General features: G+C 38.6%; 2 protein-coding genes across 3 annotated transcripts in view; one reads left to right on the forward strand and one right to left on the reverse strand.

Annotated features, from left to right (window-relative positions):
- Positions 1-437: 437 nt before the first annotated feature.
- TIGD2 (tigger transposable element derived 2) lies at positions 438-6,019 on the reverse strand. 2 transcript variants are annotated; one of them, XM_042984199.1, is made up of 2 exons: positions 5,943-6,019; positions 438-3,248 (listed from the first exon to the last, which is right to left on the reverse strand). In XM_042984199.1, exon 2 carries the CDS (start codon positions 2,326-2,328, stop codon positions 751-753), a length of 1,578 nt encoding a protein of 525 aa, XP_042840133.1. In that variant the 5' UTR covers positions 2,329-3,248; positions 5,943-6,019; the 3' UTR covers positions 438-750. The 2 variants fall into 2 exon arrangements, with proteins under 2 accessions (XP_042840133.1, XP_007074750.1); XM_007074688.2 differs by lacking the exon at positions 5,943-6,019 and adding an exon at positions 3,425-3,705.
- The window catches only part of FAM13A (family with sequence similarity 13 member A), a 355,423-nt gene continuing 334,615 nt past the window's right edge, over positions 4,045-24,852 (forward strand). The window contains exon 1 of the mRNA XM_042984194.1: positions 4,045-4,221. The gene's annotated coding sequence lies outside the window, so the exon portion shown is untranslated. The remainder of the gene's footprint in view (positions 4,222-24,852) is intronic.

Here is a 24,852-nt window from a genome sequence, read left to right on the forward strand (position 1 = left end):
TGAAAGACAACAAAGTATAACTCTTACCTCTTCTGATTACGATGGTTTGGGAACTGAAAACTATTTTTTCTGAAATGGGGATGGCATTCTTTTTACAACTCTGAAGGAACTCTCCCTGCTGTCAGTTGGAATAAAAGTGAAGTGCAAGCCCTCTCCCTGGAGACATTTTATGTTTCTTCTTCCTTCATTATACTCAGAGATGGCCAATCTGAATTGCTGATTACCCAAATACTGTTGATATAGAATCCCATATTTCAGGTTTGAGACTATTTTCCTTCAGTGCTCTCGTCGCACAGACAAATTTTTGCTAAGTTCCAAAAATTTCAGCAGATGGAAACATCATAGAAATGGAAACTTACCCCCAACATATTTCATTTGGAAACTGGAGTTCAGAGCAAGTCATAAAAATTTAAGTAAGATTTATTGATTGACTATAGTGTGCACGGTCCTCTATTAGACACATTGAAATTCAGGCACAAAACAGACACAAGATATCTGGCCTCAGGTACCTTATGCTCTAACTAGTATAATACAGATTAGAAAGAGTAAACAAACAAGTTACATGGATGGAAATGGTCACATACTAGAATCAACATTAAAGAGCAGTAATTTAAGTAATCCAAAATGGCATCTAATCCTAAAATCATTTATAAAATGTATTTAGCTTTAAAATCCACAGCACTTCAAAGAAGATAATGAAGTTCCACTGCAGATAAAGTCACAAAGATACAAATACACTTAAGAGTATTATTAGTGACTTTTGTTATTTTGGATCTTCTGTTTTCTTCTTATTATTGTTCGAAGCCTCCGTAATACCAGTTTATCAGACAGAAGCATGTCCTCTTGTTGTTCTAGATAATCCAGTAAATTTTCGGTCCATTCAAGTGCAGCTTTATGGCTAATATGCTTCTCTGGATTCAGTTCTGCTTTTCTAGTCTTATTGGAATGTTTTTGTTCAGCAGGCTTGGCCTGGTCCTCAGCACTTTCACTGTCTGTTAGCACCTGACAGCTTGAGTCATTGCTCCGAGAGTCAAACCACTGATCAATATTCTCAATGTCAACGTGTTCACAGTCTTCTGTATTCTGTAAAACTGTTGCTAAGTTAGCTGCTAAAATGGCTCCTTCATCAATGTTCATGCCTGAATTCTCTTCATTGCTAGGGAAAAGTTTTTTCCATGCTTTGGTTATGGTACTAGATTTTACCATGTTCCAAGCTCTTGATACTTCATAAATTGCATCCAACACTGTCAAATTTTTCCAAAACATTTTTGGGTCAATTCCTTCACCCATGTATTTCTGAAGAAGTCCCGCTCGGTAGTATCTTTTTACTGTGGCTAGAACCCCCTGACTCATAGGTTGAATTAGACTTGTGACATTTGGTGGCAAATATTTCACAATTATTCTGCCATCATCTGAACTCAATAATTCTTCATTTGGATGTGCTGGGGGAAAATCCAAAAGAAGCACTGCTTTTTCTAGAAGCCCCTGGGATTTCAAATGCTTCTGTACCTGTGGCACAAAGTACTTTTCAAACCACTGTCTGAAAACAGAATGTTCTATCCATGCACTTTTTTGACTGAAGTAAGTGACAGGAAGATTTGAAAGGTCAGCTCCTTTGAACGCACGGGGTTTTTTTGCTTTTCCCACAACACAAAGATTAAGCTTGTGTAAACCAGTGGCATTTGCACAACACATAATAATGATTCTCTCTCTGCTTGACCTATAACCAGAAGTAGTTTGTTCAGTTTCAAGAGCTAATGTCCTTGATGGTAGACATTTCCAGAACAATCCAGTTTGATCAGCACCATAAATTTGCTCCGGTTGTAGATTCTCTCTCTCGACAAATTCCTGAAAGTTACCGCAAAATTCAGTGGCAGCAGTTTCATCTCCTTTTAATTTTGTTCCTTTACCAGCAGCCTTTGGAATACCATGGCGCTGCTTAAATCGAGTTAGCCAGCCAGATGATGCATTAAAATCACCTTCCATTCCCAGAGCATCAAAAAAGAATTTGGCTTGTTTTGCACAAATTGTTCCGGATACTGGAATCCCATCTGTTTTCTGTTGGTTAAACCACTCTATCATAACCCTATCAAGTTCCTCATATGTCGATGACTTCATTGATTTACGTTTGGATACCCCACTTGTAGGATCTGAACTGTTTGCATAGTTTATTATCCTTTCTTTGTTCTTTTTAATATCACGAACCGTGGATTCACCAATTCCATACACTACAGAAAGCTTTTTGAAAGATATGCCTTCCTCAAGTTTCTTAATAATGTCAAGCTTGTCCTTAATTGTCAACACCACACGCTTACGTTTCCCCAACATTTTAAATGTCCAATATTTTAAGCAATTACTAGAACAAGATATTTAACAACTTAGATTTGAATACAATGAGACTAGAAAATGGGATTTTAAGATCCCTTCCCTTCTCCGCAGGACCTAGATGGATGGTATGCTGGCCAATTTCCAGGCCAGGCCTATGTGACTCTCTTCACTTTGTTGTTTAAAGCCTACAAAGTTCTTTCAACAAGGACTAGTTTTAACTAAACCTATCTTCTTTCTTCCTCCTTACTTAGTTTAAGGTCTTTTCATGAACTGCAATCTCAAAGGAGACTGCAACCAATCTGTACCAGTAAGGTCTCTAAAACAGTCCTATTGTGTATTTAATTCTTCTTTTCATTACAGGTAGAGACTCTTTGCTAAAGGAACTAAGACTCAGGTGGGAGTACTTTGGGAAATGTGCCAGGGATAAATAGTTTAAGAGAGGACTTGTAGACATGACATATGGGAAAATATAATGGAAAAACTCATCCGCTGACGCTGTCTTTGTCAGGCAATGTACTGTATGGAATACAGCCTCTTCTAGGCAAGGACTGCTAGAGATTAATTATTCAAGTGAGTGGTTATGGAAATCATAGGCAGGCGAGATAAGGCAAGCTGGACAGAAGTGAGCAGTGCAAATAAGGTGAAAATGGACAGGCAGAAAACTTTGTACTTTAACATGACACAAACTTATACCTAATGTATTTGGCAACTGGAAAGGCAAAAGGCGGACAAGAGGTGGTGTCACATGATTAAAGCAAGCATCAAAAACTTCATTGGTAGAAATCAGAACTCATGGTAGAAGGTATGGAGTGGAAGGCTCAGTGAAGATGTTAAAATAATCCTGGTGAAAGATGATCCTCGATGGGCCAACAGAAGTAGTTCCTGTGGGGAGCTGTATAAGCACTCGGTGCCTCCGAAACCTAAAGGAAAATACCAAAAACATTTTTTTTTTCAATATCAGGGTCTGTGGCATTACTCGTATCTATCCTGCAACTATATTGAGAAAATTAACGCCTCCTATCAGTGTGATGGCAAAATCCGACAAATAATGCTTTTAGGCATTATCTGGAGTGACAGCGGGACCTGAATTGCCTACCTCCTGAAATTAAGAGGTCAGAGACAAGCCGCGTTAGCGAGGGCCTCTCCCCGCAGGGCGAGCTCCGGAGCGCGGGACGTCTTTGCTCACGCGGAGGGAGCCCGGATTCCTCCGTGGACGCCGGCGACCAGGGTGTCACCGCCGCAGCGAGCGAGCGCTTGGCCCAGGGGACGCCAGTCAGCGGGCCGGGGGCATCGCTCTCCGCCAGCCCGCGCGGGGGCCAGACCGCCCTGAAAGCAAATGGAGTCTCTAGAGAGAGGCTGACACTGGTGGCGCGGCGGCAGCGGCAAGCGGCGAGCGTCGCCGCCGGAGCCGGAAGGCGGGGGATTAGGGTGCACGCGCGCGCCCCCGCAAGAACGCTGTGTCGGCAAGGGGGTGGGGCCTGCGCGGGCGAGTGCGCGCGGCCCGGGGGCGGGGTCTTCGGCGAGAGGGCGGGGGCGGGGCCGGCCGCTGCAGCTTCTTTAGGCGCGGCGTGGGTTTGGCTAAAGCCCTGCCTGCTCTAGCCTGCAGACTATTTAGTCGGCCAGCAGGGGGCGGTCCAAGTCCACCCTGTCTTGGCCCTTCTTTCAGTGGCTCGCCTCTGGGGGCGAGGCTTCCTCCTCTCTCAGGTGGAATAAAAATCGCACCCTCTGAGGGCTCTGGAGAAAGCTACTCATCCTCAGGTGCCACGAGCGGCTTGCGAATGGGGCTGGGCGAGCGCACGTGGAGCGTGTTTACAAATAGCGGCCGCTGCACCCGTGCGTTCCAGCGCCCGTCACCTGGGACTGGAGGAGTCGGAGCGAGGATCATGAGCAAAGGTAGAAGCGAGCAGACGCGGTTGCTGGCCGAGGGCAGGAAGGCTTGCTCCCTTTGGGGACCGGGTTCAGGAGAGGAGCTGGGCTTACATTCTGCATAATCTACCTGAGCAAGCCCGGGGTTCCTGAGGTGCAGCAGGGGTTGGTCAAACTGGGTATCGAGTATTCCCTCCCTGGTTGCGATGCTCCAGGGTTGAAGTCACAGTCACCATAGAAGCGGACCCTGTGCAAGACGGACTGCACCTGGGAGACGCGTGAGCCTGTGGGAGACTCCCTCGTGAGTTTCTTGCCGCCCCTTTTCTCCTTCTGCTTCTCGGTAGTAATGAGGAAATTTGCAGTTTGACAAATAGTCCCTTGGTTTATTTTAAGCGGAGGTAGCATTAGTTTCTATTTTGGAATTCTAAATGGACCGAATGCCAGCACTTGTGTACTAATAACCTCTGCGTTGAACCATGCCAACTCCCCCTTCCCGGACTCCGTTCCTTATAGCGGGGTGGGGGGGGGGGAGGTTTGCTCAGAGCCTTCCCAGGGGAAGGGAGTGGCTGCACCTCCATCCTGCAGCACCTGTTTACCAAGGAAACGCGTTTAGCCTTCCGTGTGTCTCTCTCTCTCTCTCTCTCTCTCTCTCTCTCTCTCTCTCTCTCTGTGCGTGTATAATACTTTGAAAAATGGAAAAGGCTAAAGTTTCTCCAATACCCTAACATAAATGTCTAGCCATTTTCGTTAACATAAAGTAGCATGGTAATTCGTCATTTATTTGTAAAGGCCATATTGTTGCTAAAACGTTTCATAAGGGAACTGACCTGAGCATTCATACTGCAGCAAAGAGATGATTGTAAGGCTTCTAACTATCTGACTCCCGCGCCCAAACTGCTCAGTTGCCTACCTGAAAATCGCAGCTTTCCTCTACCTGGCATGATGGAAAATCTGTGATCTCCTAGTTATGCTGTGAAGTAGTTTTAGACAAATACCTGCTTCCTCCTCCTCCCCCCACCCTTCCTCCCAACTATCAACCAAGCAGTTTCTGCAAGTTTGGTTGACTATTTGAGGTAAAGTACAACTTCGTGCAAGTTTTATATCACTTTTAAAAGTTTGCCCCCCCTCCCCCATAGTTGTAAGAAGCGTGAAAACAGTTGTATCTGATATGGTATCCATTCCTTAAGAAAAAAGAGCTGATATGTACCGACTACCAACCATTGGCGGTGGCATGTAACCAGATGTTAGCCCCCTGGCCTTCTCCCTCACCCGCCAGCCTACTGGGGTCACTGGGTCCTATTATGTATTTAAATAAAGTGACCCCTGTCTCTTCTCTCCCTTGCCCGATATCTCTGAGGTTTAATTTCTTTCCAGATACCCCTTGGATCATTTCTCTGTTCCTACTGATTCTCCAGCTTGATCATGTCTTATCTCTTAGAAGTGTTCCCTTTTCACCACCTTGTGTGAGTTTAAATCTGGAACACAGCCCATATGCCTTGGTTGCCTCAAAACACCACCTCCCACAAGGCAGTTGTATTTAGTAGACTTATTAATAAGACTTGACTTTACCCAAGACAGCTGTGTCTTTACACAAGCTAGTTTTCTATAACAGACTTTTTCCTTTTTGTTGAGGGGAGGGGTTACTAGTTGAAGATTTGTATTCAAGTACAAGAAGGGGGGGGGCTTAAAATAGAGCGTGTGTCCTCCTGGTTTTATTAGGAGCCAGGCTGAGCACAGGCATTTCTTACTGTCCATTCTTTGGGTCACCACCTCATTCCGTCTTGACATGCCATCCTCTCCTCTCCCCAACATTCTTCTGTCTCAGCATCCCCCCAACCTTCTCTCTGAGCTGTTTGTGATATCTTAGATTCTTTTTCCTTTATGACACAGGGAAGTTTTCTATTCTGTGTCTTTTTTCTACCTGTCCCTTACCATTCACTGTGGTTTATTCTCTAATTAGAAGACAGTTCACTCCTGAGGGAATGCTGCTACCAGGATTTCTTTCCTTCTGTATGTGGTATCCCTTAATCCTTGTATTATGAGGTCAACGGTACCTCTATTTTTTGTACAGTGAATCAAAAGCCAAAAGGTGTGTGAATCTATTAAACGTAGGTGGCAGAATAAAGAGTTGAGCCAGAACTATTTGGTTTTAAAGGCAATGTGCTCTGTCCACCATCACAATGGAAATATTTAACTCAAAGATGTAAAAAGAGGAAAAAGTACATTGTGGGTATTTATTTTTGCATAATTAAAGTGGCCATTTGTTAAAATGGAATTTTCGACATTAACCTACCAAAATGGCATTCTGGTTGTGAGGGTACCTTAAGTCTGTAGCAGTGTTCATCAGACATGGCATTTGGTTCATTGGAATGTGGGTTTGCTGAAGGCTACTCCAAATCACCTGAAATGGCTTATGTTTCTCATCATTCAAAGTTCTAAATTCCCTTTTCTACTAAGATAATCTCAGTGCAAATACATTTTGCAGCCTCATTTTCCGTAGTATGTTTCATGCATGATAGTTTTGTAATAGAATAGTACATCTCTAGATAAATTCTTGTAAAGCAACTGCTTTCTTGCTTTCTTGTTTTTTTTTTTTTTATTTCATTTACTTTATCACTGATCCTCATTTACTTGGAAATTTTTGGTTAAGTTACCCAAATTAGCTACTCCAGTAAGCTTAAGATGAAGACCTGATACTATTATTCCATTTGTATTAAGCTGATTTAATATCAAATAGTATTTCTTAATGATTGAAAAATATTGCCAATTGATTTGCAGCAAATGGTTTCACAAAGAACATTTGTCACCTACTTTGAGTGACATAAAATATGGAGGGGATTTTTGTAGCTAAAATATAACATATTTTGGAGTGTATTAGGGCAAACAAGATATAAAACAGTTGTTATCTTTAAAATGAAAACCTATTCTTTGAAGTCTCTTTTAGCTGTAAAGTTATTTCACCTTGTATTTTAGACAAAAGCCCAAATCATTCATTTTTAGTGTTAAAAAATCCCTTTTATATAGTTAAAGGTAGAAATGCTTTCCCACTTGAAAATTTCTGGACACAAATGACAGAACAGATTACTCTTTGGAAAATCCCTTATCTTTTTTAAGAAGGTTTTTAACCTGATATTGAAAGATAGTGATTTTTTTCATATTCTTGAGTCTTCTATAGATGCCCAGTAGGAGGCTTTTAAACTTAATTTTGTTTTTTGTGTTTCCTTGTTGGCTGGCAGTAGGTTTTCAATTGACTGGCAGCATAGGCAAAGCTAAGACAATGAGTTCCTAGGAAGATAAAAAAGATTTGATAGGGTTGAAAAAATGAAAATTACTGGTGGAAATGTTTAAGGAAAAATTAGACTTGCTTCCTAAAAAAAAAAAAAAAATGTGGATATAAATTGAAGAAACCAGTGAATTGCTAGTTGGTGGCCACAGTATGGGTTGGAAACTTGAGTAAAATCTAGACCCACTTTACCTTTCCAAATTGTTCTCTAAAGGAGTCCTCAGTTTCCCATAGATTGATGAAATCCACCTTCCTGAAAGCCACTGTGCACCAGACCACCCATGCTCCCTGTGCCCAACACATGCAGCTTCATGCTTTAAGGCTCTGCTTGCTGCTGTTTTAGCCTAAACAAGTCCAATCCTTCCTCTGTTAATCTGTACATTATTCTGTTCTAGTTTGTCCAAAAACTGCTTCTCCCAAGGTTGCTCCTCAGACTTGATGGGTCAGAATCACCTGGGGTCCAAACTGTAGCTTCTGGGGCTCACTCCAGGGATGAAACCCAGGAACCTTTCATTTTTGGCAAGCACCCCAAGAAATTCTAATATGCTAAAGTTTGAAAACCTTACATACTGACCACCATTTTGAATATGAAGTTCTTCGTTCATATTCTTTTGGAAGGGAGTTTTTCTTCTTCCCCCTCCCCCTCTCTTCTTAAATTATAAGCCATCTTTGAAGGAAAATATGAAATACAGAAAAGCAAAACGGAAAATAAACTAGCATTCAGACACAATAACACTAAACATTTTAGGGTGTATCCATTGTCTTTTATCAATGTAATTATCTCCTATATAGTATAGTTTATATCACATTTTTAAATGAGAACATAAAGTCCTAATAAACATAAAAATTTATATACATACTCTTAATAGCATATTATATTTTATGATACTGCTTCTTATCAGCCAAATATTACTAGGAACACAACCTGTTGCCAAAATTGGGCTTACTGCTGCAGTAAGGGAGATCCATACCTTGAAAAACCATGGAATATCTCAAAAAGAGGGAGTCAGGTGAGCTTGGCACAAGGACTTGGGTAAGGTGATTTTAGGGAGGTTTAAAGAAAGTGAAGAGTCTATTCTGGATTAAGTACTGCCAGAAAGCAGGAGCAATTGACTATTGGGTCTTTTAATTTTTATCCAGGAAGCTACAGGGACAGGCTAGAGTTTCACTGGAGAGGCAGTGGTAGTCAGTCCTGCAAGCCAGGAGAGGGGGATGTTTGATCATTTTTGTGGTTACCCAGCTTTCCACCCCCCCCCCCCAACACTCACTTATTACATTTCCATTTAAGCAGCATTATGCAATGTTCTTGTTTTTGTCTTATTTTACTACAATCATGGAGAGTCCTCCTCTAATGTCTGTGAAGTTATTTAGACTCCTTGGGGTAACACCATGCCTACCTTCTTCAAAGCTTTCAACACATCCTTAAAGGATCCAGGATCCAAAAAAGCTTAAATGATAATCATTGATAGATAAGCTCATTCAGCCTTGAAACTATCCCTAATTTAGCTGTGTAGATAATATCATAATGCAATTCTACCTTAGTGAGACTCTCTTATGTTTGAGGAAGATTGTTATTAATACTTGGCTTCCATGCTTCTAGATTAAAAAGTTCCCATGATAGTGCTTCTCAAGGAGCTTTGATCAATTTTAGAAGTTTTCATCACCCAGAAAGAAATCCCATACTGTTAGCAGTCACTTTCCATCCCCCCCAACCCTCTCCTGTTCCCCAGCTCCTGGCAAGCACTTATCTCTATGGATCTGCAGATTCTAGACATTCCATATAAATGGAATCATACAATATGTGTACTTTGTGACTGGCTTCTTTCACTGAACATAAAGTTTGCAAGGTTCATCATGTTAGATAGCATGCATTAGTACATCACATTCTTTTATTGCTGAATACTGTTCTGTAATATGGATGTACCACATTTATTCATCAGTTGATGGACATTCAAGTTTCCATTGTTAGGCTCTTATGAATAATGTTGGTATGAACATCTATGCACAAGTTTTTGTACATACAGACATTTGAACATATGGTTTCATTTCTCTCAGGTACATAACTGAGATTCGGATTACTGGGTCATATGGTAGGTCTGTGTTTAAACTTTTGAGGGGCTATTTTTTAAAAAAAAAAAAAATTAGTGTTTATTGAGGGAGAGAGAGAGAATAAGAATGAGCAGGAGAGGGGCAGAGAGAGAAGGAGACACAGAATCTGAAACAGGCTCCAGGCTCCAAGCTGTCAGCACAGAGCCTGATGTGGGGCTCAAACCCAGGAACTGCGAGATCATGACCTGAGCCAGTCAGATGCTTAACCGACTGAGCCACCCAGGTGCTCCTTGAGGAGCTATTTCTAAAGCAAGTTACTTTTTTACAGTGTATAAGGACTCCTAGTCCTTTTGTCTTAGTCCATTTGTACTGCTACAACAAAACACCACAGACTGGGTAGCTTATAAACAACAGGAATTTATTTCTCACATTTTTTAAGGCTGGAAAGTAAAAGATCAAGCTGCAACAGATTCAGTGTGATGGCTGGTTAGGATTCACTTCCTGGTTCATAGCTGGTACCTTCTTGCTGTGTCTCCACATAGTGGAAGGAGAAGGAATCTCTGGGTTTCCTTTGTAAGAACACTAATTCCCTAAATGAGGGTTCCATCCTCATGACCTAAGCACCACCCCTTAATGCCATCACATTGGGCATTAAGATTTCAACATGTGAATTATGGAGGAACATAAACATTCAGGCTGTAGCACGCTCCAATTTCTCCACATCCTCACCAACACTTGTCCTTATCTTTTTTCTCCTTATCCTAGTGTGTGTGAAATGGTATTGCATTGTGGTTTGGGTTTGCATTTCCCTGATGGCTATCTCCAGCATCACTTTGTGCTTATTTATCACTTATGTATCTTTTTGGGGGGAAATGGCGATTCAGATCCTTAGCCCAGTTTTTAACTGGGTTATAACAAAGTTACAGTGTTAAGTGATCCAATTTACTTTTCCTCCACCGGCTTTCTTAGAGGAGAGACGTAAGAAATAACCTCCTGAGGAATATCTCCGTTCTTAGCCCCACTGATGTTGAAAGTACTGCTTGTGATACACTGTCCCTTTCTTTACTTAAGGATTCCCGTGAAAAATTTGGACTATCTTTAATGTCAGGAAAAAAGGCAACTTCCAGATGAAACTTGTCTTTCTTTTATCTGACACAAGAAAGAACTAGATAGGTCCGTTTTAGCACTGACTTGCAACAAATCTCTGAGTTTAAATTTGTGCTTCATTGCCATAGCTAATTCATTTTGAATTCCCGTACTTGTCTTTTCCTTATCCGTTGATTGTGTTTTTAAAATTTTAATGTTTTAATGCAATTCTGTTTTTATGTTACAGTAACCTCAACTATTGTTCTGGAAATTTACTAAACAATAAATTTAGACCAGACAGGCAGTACATCTTAGTGATAAACTTTATGGGTTCTGGAAACAGCCTCTGTTTGGTACTTCTCCCATCTACCAGCCATGGAATCTCTGACTGGTTCTATAAAATCTTTCACATTTGGACAACTGGAATAAAAATCATACTGTTTTAGTTTTGTTATAAGGATGAACTAAAAGTGTATATATAAATTGCTGTGCAGAGTACCCAACACTCTGCACTGAGCCCTAAGTAAATACTTGCTATGATGTTATTTCCTGCATCTTTTGACTAGAAGGAAATACCCACATTCTCTTAACCTCCTAAGAAAGGAGGCTTTGAAAGGAGCTCTAGGTAGCTAAAAGACAACTATAGTGGGAAAGGCCGGATTAATTCATACACATATAATGATATTGTAGAATTTTTGTGAAGGTGGATTATATATCTATGGAAATTCAAAAAACTACCTCAGGATTATCTATTGAAAATTCTCATTTCATTAATCCAAAACAGATACACATTTTCTTTCTTTGCTTGAATCCTAAATCATAGCATATTACGTATATTGTGGTGTGGGCAGATTTTTAGCCTGATTTTAGGCATCTGAAGGGAATGGTAAAGATACAAAATGTGGGTAAGGTGCAACTGACAGTCTTAAAATAGTCATCCGTTTAGAAAATGTTTGAGATATATGCTATTATCTTCTCCTTATATAGTTTAAAAACTACAGAAATTGGAGAAAGGGGTCTAATCCTGCCCTTATTAGTTTAGTGTATCTGTCAACCTAAACCCTGACATGGCCAATTTCAAAAGGTAGTGGTAGGTGATAGTTATCTTCTTGGTGTTTCATATTTCCCCCTCTTTTATTATATATATGTGTATGTATATAATATGATTGTGTGTGTGTATATATATATATATATATATATATATATATACACATATATGTATATACGTATATACCTATAAATACACCTATATACCCACACCCACCAACACCCACATATGTATTTTTTCCCAACTTCTTTCTCTCTACATTTAAGCTTGTAGTGTTCAAAAATTTCTGTTATTCCCTTTCCCTTATCTTCTACATCATGTTCTTTTCCTACGGGGATGTAATAGTTAAACTCGCTAACAATTTGAAAAGTCCCTATCAATGTACTGAAATTGATGTACAATTACGTGATTGCTTGTTGAGGAGAAACTTCTAGGACTATTAAATCCATATTTTGAAGCTGACTGGAATTTTAAAATTTCTCAATTCAATTTTTTTTCCAGTACTGTTAAAAAGAAACAGACTATTTAACAATGATATCTGTTACTACAATACAGGAGTTAACTTTGTGCTGACCTTCTTTGTTCCTCAGTTGTTGGTCTTTTTTTTTTTTTTTTTTTTTTTTATCAATAGGTGGTTTTAGTTTATCATTGTTACAGTCATAGAGACTTTCAAGAGAAAGTTTTTAGATGAGTTTTTTTTTTATTATGTTTTTAGTATGGATAACACAGTTTTACATTACTTTCAGATGCACAGCATAGTGATTCAGCATCTCTATATGTATATGTATACTATGCTCACTACAAGTGTAGCTACCATCTGTCACCAAACGACAGTATTATAATAACATTGATTATATTCCCTATGCTGTGCCTTTTATACCCATGACTTAATCATTCCATAACTGGAAGCCTGTATCTTCCTCTCCCTTTCATCCACTTTGCCCATTCCTCCACCCCCAGTCCATCTGGCATTCATCAGTTTTCTGTAATTATAGGTCTGATTCTGCTTTTTGTTAGTTTATTAATTTGATTCATTTTTTAGATTCCACACATGAGTTAAATCCTAGGGCATTTGTCTTTTTCAATCTGACTTATTTGTTGTCATAAGTGGCAAGGTTTCATCCATTTTATGGCTGCATAATATTCCCGTGTGTATGTGTGTATCGTCTATGTTTTTCAGGGATACTGGCCTGTAGTTTTCTTTTTCTGTGGTTTCTTTGACTGGTTTTGGTATCAGGGTATTGCTAACCTTGTGCAATGTATATGGAAGCTTTCCTTTCTCTTCTATTTTCTCATTATACTCCCTAGCTCCATCCATATTGTTGCAAATGGAAAGATTTCATTCTTTTTTATGGTTGTATATCATGTGTGTGTATATATATTATATAAATGGCTGTATATTTGTGTATGTGTATGCACACACACACCACATTTTCTTTATCCATTCATCTATCAGTGGACACTTGGGATGCTTCTGTGGTTGGGCTGTTGTAAAAACTGCTGCAATAAACCTAGGAGTCCATATATGCCTTCAAATTACTGCTTTTGTATTCTTTGGGTAAATACCCAGTAGTGTGATTACTGGATTGTAGGGTAGTACTATTTTTAATTTTTTGAGGAACTGCAATACTGTCTTCCACAGTGGCTGCACCAGTTTGCATTCCCACCAACAGTACAAGAGGGTTCCTTTTTTCTACATCCACACCAACACTTATTGCTTCTTGAGTTTTTTATTTTAGCCATTCTGACAGGTGTGAGGTGGTATCTCATTGTGGTTTTGATTTGTATTTCCCTGATGATGAGTGATGTCGAGCATCTTTTCATGTGTCTGTTAGCTATCTGTGTGTGTCGTCTTTGGAGAAATGACTGTTCATGTTTTCTGCCCATTTTTCCATTGGATTATTTGGTTTAATCCAATGATTATTACAGTGTGTTAAGCTGTATAAGTTACTCATATTTTTTGGATATTAACCCTTTATCAGATGTGTTTCCCTGATGATGAGTGATGTCGAGCATCTTTTCATGTGTCTGTTAGCTATCTGTGTGTGTCATCTTTGGAGAAATGACTGTTCATGTTTTCTGCCCATTTTTCCATTGGATTATTTGGTTTAATCCACTGATTATTACAGTGTGTTAAGCTGTATAAGTTACTCATATTTTTTGGATATTAACCCTTTATCAGATGTGTCATTTGCAAATATCTTCCCCCATTCAGTAGGTTGTCTGTTAGAATTGTTGGTGGATTCCTTTGCTGTGCAGACACTTTTTATTTTGATGTAGTCCCAATAGTTTTTTACTTTTGTTTCCCTTGCCCCAGGAGACATATCTAGAAAAATGTTGCTAATGGCCAATGTCAGAGAAATTACTGCTTGTAATCTCTTCTGGGATTTTTGTGGTTTCAGATGTCACATTTAGGTCCCTAATTCATTCTGAATTTTTGTGTATAGTGTAAGAAAGTGGTCCATTTCATTTGCATTTAGCTATCCAGTTTTCCCAACACCATTTGTTGATGAGATTGTCTTTTCCCCATTGCGTAATCTTGCCTCCTTTGTAGAAGATTAACTGACCATGAAACTGTGGGTTTATTTCTGGGCTTTCTATTCTGTTCCATTGATTTATGTGTTTGTTATTGTGCCAGTACCATACTGTATTGATTACTACAGCTTTGTAATATAACTTGATGTCTGGAATTGTGATACACAAAAAACCCAAAACCTGGAGGTATCTGTTGTTTTGCAGAGTTTTTTTTGTTTTGTTGTAGTTTAGGGTTTTGTTTTGTTTTGTTTTTTTGAGATTGCTTTGACTATTTGAGGTCTTTTGTGATTTCATACAAATTTTAGGATTGTTCTAGGTATGTGGAAAAATACTGTTGGTATTTTGATAGCCATTACATTGAATTTGTAGACTACTTTGAATAGTATAGACATTTTAACAATATTTATTTTTCCAACCCATGAGCATGGAACTCCTTTCCACTTCTGTTCATCATCCCAAATTTCTTTCATCACTGTTTTATAGTTTTCAGAGTGAGGTTTTTCACCTCTTTGGTTAAGTTTATTCCTATTTTATTTTTTTGTGCAATTGTAAATGGAATTATTTTCTTAATTTCACTTAATGTTGCTTCATTATTAGTGTATGGGAATACAACAGATTTCTGTACATTGATTTTTTGTATCCCGCAACTTTTCTGAATTCATTTATCAGTTCTAGTTTTCTGGTGGAATTGTTAGGGTTTTATATATATATAGTATCATGTCATCTGAAAAAAGTGAAAATTTTATTTCCTCCTTACCAACTTGGCTTCTGTTCTTTTTGTTGTCTGATTGCTGTGGCTAGGGCTTCCAGTACTATATTGGATAAAAGTGGTGACAGTGGACATCCTTGTCTTGTTCCTGACTTTAGGAGACAAGCTCTCAGTTTTTCCCCATTGAGTATGGTGTTAGCTGTGGGTTTTCATATAAGGCCTTTATTATGTTGAGGTATGTTCCCTGGAAACCTAATTAGTTGAGGGTTTTTATCATGAGTGGATGCTATACCTTGTCAGATGCTTTTTCTGCATCTCTGGAAATGATCATATGGTTTTCATCCTTTCTCTTATGGATGTGATGTATCACATTGATTTGTGAATGTTGAGTCACCCTTGCATCTCAGCAACAAATCCCACTTGATTGTGGTGAATGATTTTTTTTTTTTAATGTATTGTTGGATTTGGTTTGCTAATATTTTGTGGAGGATTTTTGCATTTGTGTTCATCAGAGTTTGGCCTGTAGTTCTCCTTTTTTGTGGTGTCTTTATTTGGTTTTGGTATCAGGGTAAGGCTGGTCATAGAATGAATTTGGAAGTTTTTTTTCCTCTTCCATTGTTTGGAATAGTTTGAGAAGAATAGGTATTAACTCTTTAAATGTTCAGTAGAATTTGTCTGTGAAGCTGTGTGGTCCTGGACTTTTGTTTGTTGGGAGTTTTTGTAGTTACTGACTCAATTTCTTCACTAATAATCAGTCTGTTCAAATTTGTATTTCTTCCTTCTTCAGTTTTGGTAAGTTGTATGTTTTAGGAATTTATCCATTTTTTTCTAGGTTGTCTAATTTGTTTATAATTTTTCATAATCTCTAACAATCACTTATATTTCTGTGGTATCAGTTTTTTCTCCTCTTCCATTTGATGACTTTGTGTGCATGTGTGTTCCTGCGCATGCACTCTCTCTCTAATTAATTAATGAATTAAAGATGGGTCTGGCTAGAGTTTTATCAGTTTTGTTGATCTTTTCAAAGAACCAGATCCTGGTTTCATTGATCTTCTCTACAGAGATTTTTAAGTTTCTAAATCATTTACTTCTACTCTAATCTTTGTTATTTCCTTTCCTTTGCTGTTTTGGGGTTTTGTTGTTCTTTTTCTAGCTCCTTTGCATGCAAGGTTAGGTTGTTTAAGGTTTTTCTTTCTTCTTGGGGTAGGCCTGTATTGCTATAAACTTCCCTCTTTGAACAACTTTTGTTGCAACCCAAAACATTTGGATGGTTGTGTTTTCATTTTCATGTAAGTGTTTATTTTTTCTTTGATTTCTTGGTTGACCATTCATGTCAACCATGTTTATTTAGCATGTTATTTAACCTCTCTGTATTTTTGTTCTTCCCAGATTTTTCCTTGTGGTTGATGTCTAGTTTTATAGTGTTGTGGTCAGAAAAGATGCGTGATATGACTTTGATCTTTTTAAATTTGTTGAGACTTGTTTTTGGCCTACTGTGTGATCTGTTCTGGAGAATGTTCCATGTGCACCTAAAAAGAATGTGTATTCTGCTGTTTTAGGATGGAATGTCCTAAATATATCTGTTAAACCCATCTGGTCCGGGGTGTCATTCAAAACCACTGTTTCCTTATTGATTTTCTGTTTTGATGATCTGTACATTGACGTAAATGGGGTGTTAAAGTCCCCTACTATAATTGTGTTACTATTGAATGGTTCCTTTATGTTTTTATTAACCACTTTACGTATTTGGGTGTATAAATATTTACAATTGTTATACCTTATTGTTGGGTTGTCCCCATTATGGTTATATAGTGTCTTGTCCCTCATGCCAATCTTTGTTTTAAAGCCTATTTTGTCTTATCTAAGTATTGCTACTCTGGCTTTCCTTTACCTCATTGTGCTTAATAAATGTTTCTTTCATCCCCTCACTTTCAGTCTGCAGGGGTCTTTAGGTCTGAAATGAGTTTCTTGTAGGCAGCATAAAGCTAGATCTTGTTTTGTTTTTGTTTGTTTTTAATCCATTTCATCATCCTATGTCTTTTGAGTGGAGCATTTAGTCTGCTTACATTCAAGGTAATTATTGACAGAGATGTATTTGTTGCCATTTTGTTACTTATTTTGTGGGTTTTTGTTTTTTGTTTTTTGTTTTTTTTTTTTAGTTTGTCCCTGCCCTTCTCTTGCTCTCTTTCCTAGTTTATTGTCTTTCTTTAGTGATATACTGGATTCCTTTCTCTTTGTTCTTTGCCTATCTATTACTGGTTTTTGACTTGTTGTTACCATTAAGTTTGTACATAATATCTTCTGCATAGCAGCTTATATTAACTTAAATTTGAACCCCTTTACTCCTTTCCACCCTACATTTTATGTACATGGTGTCATATTTTACATCTTTTAATTTTGTGAATCTTTTGACTGATTTTTACAGATATTCTTATTTTTACTCTAAGTTTTTGAGTTTCCTACTTTTCATACATATGGTCTTTCCCTTCCATTAAGAATCCCCTTTAACATTTCTTGGAGGGCTGGTTTAGTGGTCATGAACTCCTTTTGTTTTTGTTTGTCTGAGAAACTCTCTCCTTCTATTCCTAATATTGGCATTGCTGGATAGAATATTCTTGGCTGCAGATTTTTCCCTTTCAGCACTTTGAATATATCATGCCTCTCCCTTGTGGCTTGCAAATTTTCTGCTGAAAAATCAGCTGATAGCCTTATGGGGTTTCGAAGTATGTGACTGCCTTCTTTTGCTGCTTTAAAAATTCTGTCTTTATCACTACTTTTTACCATTTTAATTGTATGTGTCTTGGTGTGAACGTCCTAGGGTTGATTTTGTTGGGGACTCTCTGTGCTTCCTGGATCTGGGTATCTGTTTCCTTCCCCAGATTAGGAAAGTTTTCAGCTATTATTTCTTCAAATAAATGTTATGTTCCCTTCTCTCTCTTCTTCTTCTGGAATCCTGTAATGTGAATGTTTTTACACTTAATGGAGTCACTGAGTCCCCTAAACCTATTCTTATTTTGCATAATGATTTTTCTCTCACCTGCTCAGCTTGATTACTTTTCATTACTCTGTCCTCTAGGTCACTCACTGATTCATTTTTCTGCTTCCACTAGCCCACTATTTATTTCGTTTTGTATATTTTTTATTTCATTTATTGTGTTTTTCACCTCTGATTGATTCTTTTTATCTCTTTATTAGAGGTATTACTGACGTCCTTCACTCTTTTCTCAAGTACCGTGAGTGTCTTTAGGATCATTACTTTAAATTCTCTGACTGGCATATTACTTACCCACATTTCACTTAGGTCTCTTGCTGTGATTTTGTCCTGTCCTTTCATTTGGAATATATTCCTTGTCTCCTCATTTTGTCTAAATCTCTGTTTCTCTGTGTTAGGGAAGTCAGCTCTGCTTCCTGCTCCTGAAAGCAGTGACTGTATGAAGAAAAGTTCCTGTAGTGCCCTGCGGCACAGTGTTTCCTCTTCCCCAGAACCTGGTGTCTCAGGGGGTCTCTCCTCTGTGTGTTACATGTGCCCTGCTGTTGTGTCCTGGCTGCATTTGCCTTCAATCCAGTCATCTGCAGAGTCTGTCTTTGTCTGTTGCAGCAGTGTTTGGTCTCCAGCGTGGGTGAGCAGCTTTAACAACATGTGTGCCAGTCTGCTTGTGAATTGACACATACCACCGACCAGGGCTGTGTGGTGGGGGCAGGTGCGATTTTAACAAGGTGTGCCTCAGGCTTGTGCATGACCGATGCTGCTGCCATCCCACTACCCCCAATCAGACCAAAGCCTCCAAAAGCATGCTCATCAGGAGATGTGGTATTGGCAGAGGCTTGTACCAGTCTTCTGGGTGACGAGACCCACAGCAATGGGACTGAAGCACGTGTGACTGGAAATGGCTGATCTGCTGAAGAACGTGGGGGTGGACTTGATGTAAACAAGTTAGGTGGTGAATGTCAGCATTCTGGTTCCTGCAGCTGGCTCTGTGCTTATTCTAAGAGACAATGGGTGGGTAGGGGGTAGGGAATTGGTACCTGCCAGCCTCTTTGTCTTGGAGGAGTCTTCCTAGGATCTCTGCCCTTTTGGGACATGCTCTGAGACGAGTAAATAGCTCTTTCTCCCATATGCTCCAGGTGTTTTTCTGCTGTAACTCCAAAGGGCTTTTTGTGGTGCAGTCTCTTTAAGGGCAGGGACTAGGCTTCCTATTGCTCTCTGGGCCTTTCCAGGACCAAGTTGCTGATTTTTAAAATTCCAGGATTTAAGTCCTTCTTGCTGTAAGAACTCTTGAAATTCAGTCTTTCTCGCTTTCAAAGCCAAATGCCATGGGGATTCATCTTACCTGTGCAGGCTTCCAGGTATGATAGCCTGTTTTGTGCCCTGGTCCATTTTGCTTCCCCCTGTGTCTCCACCCTTCCAACCCTCTTTGATGCCCTCTTCTCCACCTTTTGTTGTGGATTTTGTTCTGTCAGTCCTCAGGTCAGTTTCTGGGTTATTTATACTGATGGAAGTGTTATCTAGTTGTATCTGTGGGATGAGGTGAGCGTGGCATCCCCTTACTCTGCCATCTTCCCAGCCTCCCTAGTGTGAGGCTCTTTGATATAAATGATTAGGAAATTGATTTGTCTCAGGTTATGGTAGTTAAGTCCTTGACCACTAAGAGTTTTGCTATAGTTCTAATGAAGAGAAACAAACATTGTTATATATAAAATAGATATTTAGGGGCGCCTGGGTGGCTCAGTTGGTTAAGCAGCCGACTTCAGCTCAGGTCATGATCTCGCGGTCCATGAGCTCGAGCCCCGCGTCGGGCTCTGTGCTGACCGCTCAGAGCCTGGAGCCTGTTTCAGATTCTGTGTCTCCCTCTCTCTCTGATCCTCCCCCGCTCGTGCTCTGTCTCTCTCTGTCTAAAAATAAATAAACGTTAAAAATAATAATAATTAAAAAAAAGATAAAATAGATATTTAGTATCAATGTGTGTCTGTACAAAATAAACTGTTACAGCTATGGCCATGTGAGATATTATTAAACAGTTAACTGCCACATGAATGTACAAGAATCGTATAGCAGCACCCCTCCATCTTTCCTAAAGTCCATGGCAGCCTAGCACATTATAACTCATATATGAATTTTAAGGTTTCCAGGAGTATAAGTTCTATCCATTAAAAGTAATCCACTGGAGAGGAACATAGTCTGCAATAGTGCATGGCACATGGTATTATCTTACTAAATATTTGATTGTTAAGGGAATAAATAAGCAAAGTATTAAATTTATATTCTCTGTGTATACATCTTACCAGCTGTGTGATTGGGCAAGTAGTTTGATTTATGAATTTCAGGTGTTTTTTTTTGTTGCAAAATGGGAATTTTGCCATTTATATCCTAGCTTGTTTCATGTTGATTGAATGAGATAATATAGGTAAATGTGCTTATAATTAATATTTAAAAAAACTCTCAAGGTACCTCTTGTTCTAGTATTTTTCTCAGTTGAAATATTGGTTTACTGTTTATATCTTGTAATTGACAGTGATATTCATAACATGAGTACCCTTAGCCTAGTCACAATTAGCAACCAGGTGCATTCCAAATGGGGATTTAACCTATCTTAATTTAATGCATTTGTGAAAACCTAGGTCTCAGCGTAGGTTTGGCTGCTCAACCTCCCTTGAGCTGCGGTCTCATTTGACAAACATGAATGATATGTATGCTGTGGAATTGTAATAAGTAAATGAGAACACAAGTGAAAGCCTTGGATGATAAACAATTGTTACTGACTCGTCCCTATACCCCCTCACAAAGTGAAACATCTTGTAATGCTAGTTCTGGGAATTGTTATTCAGTTAATAGGAATATTTTCTTATTTTTCATACATATATACATAATTATGATACATATATATATAGCAAAGTATTTTTTTACTTGCTGGATTTTTAAAAACTATGCTGTATTATTTATTACAGTCTTGCAATAGGTGAGGGACTATGCCAGCCACAAGTCATATGCAATCCATATATACAAGTGGATTTTTATTTAAAAAAATCAAAAGTAATTGCCTCAAGAATTCCAACTTAACCTTTATTTAGAGACGAGATTTGAAAAAAACTTAAAGGAATCTTCCTGGCAAAAAGATGTTGCAAATGAAGAACTCAAATATTGAGGACTATGAACATATCTTTCCATGAGCACTATATTCCTAAATAGTCCTTCTGTCTTACAGATTTTATATTCTTAATATAATTGTAGGTTAAAATTTTATATTCAGATTTCTTACAGAAATACAAATCTTTAGATCATTATTTTTTCTTCCAGTTTTATTAAGGTAAAATAGACATAATATTATAATTTTAGGTATACAACATTTGATTATATATATATGTATAATTTTGATAAATGATCACTATAGTAAGTTTAATTAGCATCCATCACATCACTTTACATACAAATTTTTCTTATTTGTGATGAGAACTTTTAAGATCTCCACAGATTACAAATATACAGTGAATATATAAATATTAATACATATATACAAATATACATAGTTAGTAGTGACTACTAACTGTAATCACTGGGCTGAACATTACATTCACTGGACTAATTGATCCTATAACTGGAAGTTTGTACCTTTTGACTACCTTCACCTGTTTTTCCACACTATATTTTTATTTTCTCTCTCTCTCTCTCTCTTTTTTTTTTTTTTTTTTTTTTTTAGAACTCTGGACTTTTTTCTCCAAAATTCCTTACAAATCATGTCTATGCTCACACATTTCAATTCTTTTTCTGATGACACTCATGTGATCCCTGTTTCTTGTCCTGAATTTTTAAATTTTTAATGTTTATTTTCGAGAGAGACAGAATGTGAGTGGGGAGGGGCAGAGAGAGAGGGAGACACAGAATCTGAAGCAGGCTCCAGGCTGCCAGCATAGAGCCTGATGTGGGGCTCGAACCCACGAACTATGAAATCATGACCTGAGCCTAAGTCAGACACTTAACCGACTGAGCCACCCAGGCACCCCTTGTCCTGACTTTTAAGTGAGTCCCAAAGCGTTGCCAGGAACAACCAAAGATTTATCACCACACATTTAATGCAGGAACTATATGAATATTTGTTGTGAGGCCTGAAAGGAAATGTTATATTACTCTGTCCTCAAAGGATTTCAATCTAGAAAGATAAATTTGCAAACAATAACAATGCTGTGTGTAAATATTTTACAAGTGGTTTAAAGCAGGCATATGTGCGCACACAGAGGAGCAGTGTTAGGAATGTTAGAGACCTTGGTGCTAGGCATTGAAGTATGTGTATGAGTTCCCTAAATAAGAAAAGGGAGACACATGTCTGGCAAATACGAGATCATAAAGATTCTGAAGTCAGACAATGTACCACTTAAGTAGTTTAAAGAACAACAGGGATGCCTGGGTGGCTCAGTCGGTTAAGCCGCCGACTTCAGCTCAGGTCATGATTTCGTGGTCTGTGAGTTCGAGCCCCGCGTCGGGCTCTGTGCTGACGGCTCAGAGCCTGGAGCCTGTTTCAGATTCTGTGTCTCCCTCTCTCTGACCCTCCCCCGTTCATGCTCCGTCTCTCTCTGTCTCAAAAATAAATAAACGTTAAAAAAAAAAAACAACAATGTATTTGTTTCCTATTAGTACTCTGATAAATTACCAGAAACTTAGTGACTTACAACAGCACAACTTTATGATCTTACTGTTCTAGATATCAGAAATCTGAAATCAGTTTTACTGGCTAAAATCAAGCTTCTTCTTGGTACCCTCAATGAGTTCTTGCATTTTCCAGCTTCTAGAGGCCATCTTCATTCCTTGGCTTGTGACCTTCCTACATCTTCAAGCCAGCAGCTTGGGATCTCTTTGACTACAATGGGTGCTTCTATCATGACTGCTCCTCCTCCTTATAAGGACCCATATGATTAGATTGAGCCCTGATAATCCAAGATAACCTTCCCAAGATCTGTAACATAAATACATCTGAAAATCTCATTTGCCATGCAAGGAGATATATTCACAAGTCCTGGGAGCTAGGATGTGGACATCTTTGGGGGACCATTATTCAGCCTACTACCAGCAAGAAAGCTAAAATTTAAGATACATAATGGGGGTGAGGCTAGTATGAAATTAGATTTTGAAAAACTTTGAAAGCTATGCTAAGGAGTTTGGAACTTAATCTATAGGCCAGCAGTTTTTATTCCTTAAAAAAGTTAAAAGTATGACGATAGATGCGTGATTCATGTGCATACACTCAAAATTCAAATATAATTACTTGCATGATCACAGATCCCTTGAAGCCAATATATGAAGCCTTTAGGCCTGAAGTGGAAGAAAATAAGCAGGAAAGTAACATAATCAAATCTGTTTCAGAAGGGTAGTTAGTGGTGTTCTTGCACCAAAGGAATGCTGATGAGGCACACATTTAACAATTTTTTAATTTTAAAGAATAGCTGCAATAGCGGAGAGAAGATTGAGTTGAAAAATTTTCAGAGGTAGAATAAATAGGCTATGATGATTAAAGAAGCCAGGGAAGACTGAAGCAGGCTTTGAGATGTTTATGAAAAGGCTCCTAATGTATACTTCCTACTGAAATTTCCTCCCACTGTGTGACTGATTTCTGGAATCTGCCTGAAATCAAATGCAACTTTCTATCCAAACATGTTCTGTTCCCCAACTAATTAATTCCTTCTATTAGTAGGGTAGCCATATAATACATAGTCTAAACTGAGACAGTGATTTATTTATAACTATTTTTAAAGATATTCAAATAAATCTTACTTACAAAACTTATTTATAAAACCTGAAATTTAGATTTCTGTAAAACTTCCTTATAGGCTGTGGTGGCTCTAGAATATCCCTTGGTGGGATATTTTGACCCGGTCAACATATGCCTTCTCAGGTCCTGATGTCATAAACTGGCCCACAGGACCTTGCACCGGCATTAGAGGTAGAGGAATGAAGCCTGGTTGCCAAGGTGAAAATGTATGTGGAGGGCAGTGAAAAGATCTTTCCAATGAAGACAGACTTTTTAGTGAAGGACCATATCCAAATGCCGTCTGCTGTGAGCTCTGGTTGGAAAAGTCCCTAGTGATATCATAGACTTTGATTTGTATTCTAGTGGGATTGCCCTCTTTGTAAAGTTAGAGACCAATTCATCTAGGTCTGAATATTTAGATTTTTCTTCTGTTCTTTTTCTTTAAAATGTGTTTCACCCTCAAGTACAGAATTGGACCCATTTAGCTTTTCATCTGTTGCCTCCCTTCTTGCCATTCTTGATAACTCCTTACAAAGGCCATTATCTCTTAAGGACGATTCTAGGTCCTCCAACTTTCTCTTAAGATAGTTAAACTTTAAGAATTTTATGTTCCAAATTGTTGGTAAGTTGTACACTTAGGTTTTTCTCCTTTCTGTATAGAGTTGATATTAAGTGAAAACTTCACTCTCAGATGAGAGAACAAATCCAAGGATCATTGACCATGCCATCACCCCCCAAGGAAATCGGAAGTGAAGAGGACTGGAATTCATGTTTTCAGCTCCCATAATCTTGTGTAACTTTTTTTTTAGGAGATGCTGAAGCCAAATGATGAGGCTGCCTAAAGTCCCTTCAGGACACCAAAGTCCATCAGAATCACAGCAAATCACACAAGACACCCACAGCTTCTGCTGGGAATCAAACCTGCTTCCACATATTTGCCACTTACAACATTCCTCATTCCTTTTAGTAGATCCAGTTTTTCCATCTGGTATCACTTCCCTTCACCCAAAGAACTCCTTTTAGCATTTCTTATAGTGTGAACTCACTAACGTCAAATTTACTCAGCTTTCCTCTCTCTGAAAATGTTTTTATTTCACCTTCATCTTATGAAGAACATTTTCTCTGGATATGTAATTTTAATTTTGTAAGAGTTTCTTTGCCTCACCCCACCCCCTCAAAACCCTGTGTACATATCAGTCCATTATTTTCT

Source organism: Panthera tigris, chromosome B1, assembly GCF_018350195.1.
Source record: "Panthera tigris isolate Pti1 chromosome B1, P.tigris_Pti1_mat1.1, whole genome shotgun sequence".
Classification (NCBI taxonomy): domain Eukaryota; kingdom Metazoa; phylum Chordata; class Mammalia; order Carnivora; family Felidae; genus Panthera; species Panthera tigris.

Bases quoted from the DNA above. Each gene is read 5' to 3' on its own strand.
- TIGD2 (XM_042984199.1), bottom strand. From the start codon at position 2,328: ATGTTGGGGAAACGTAAGCGTGTGGTGTTGACAATTAAGGACAAGCTT.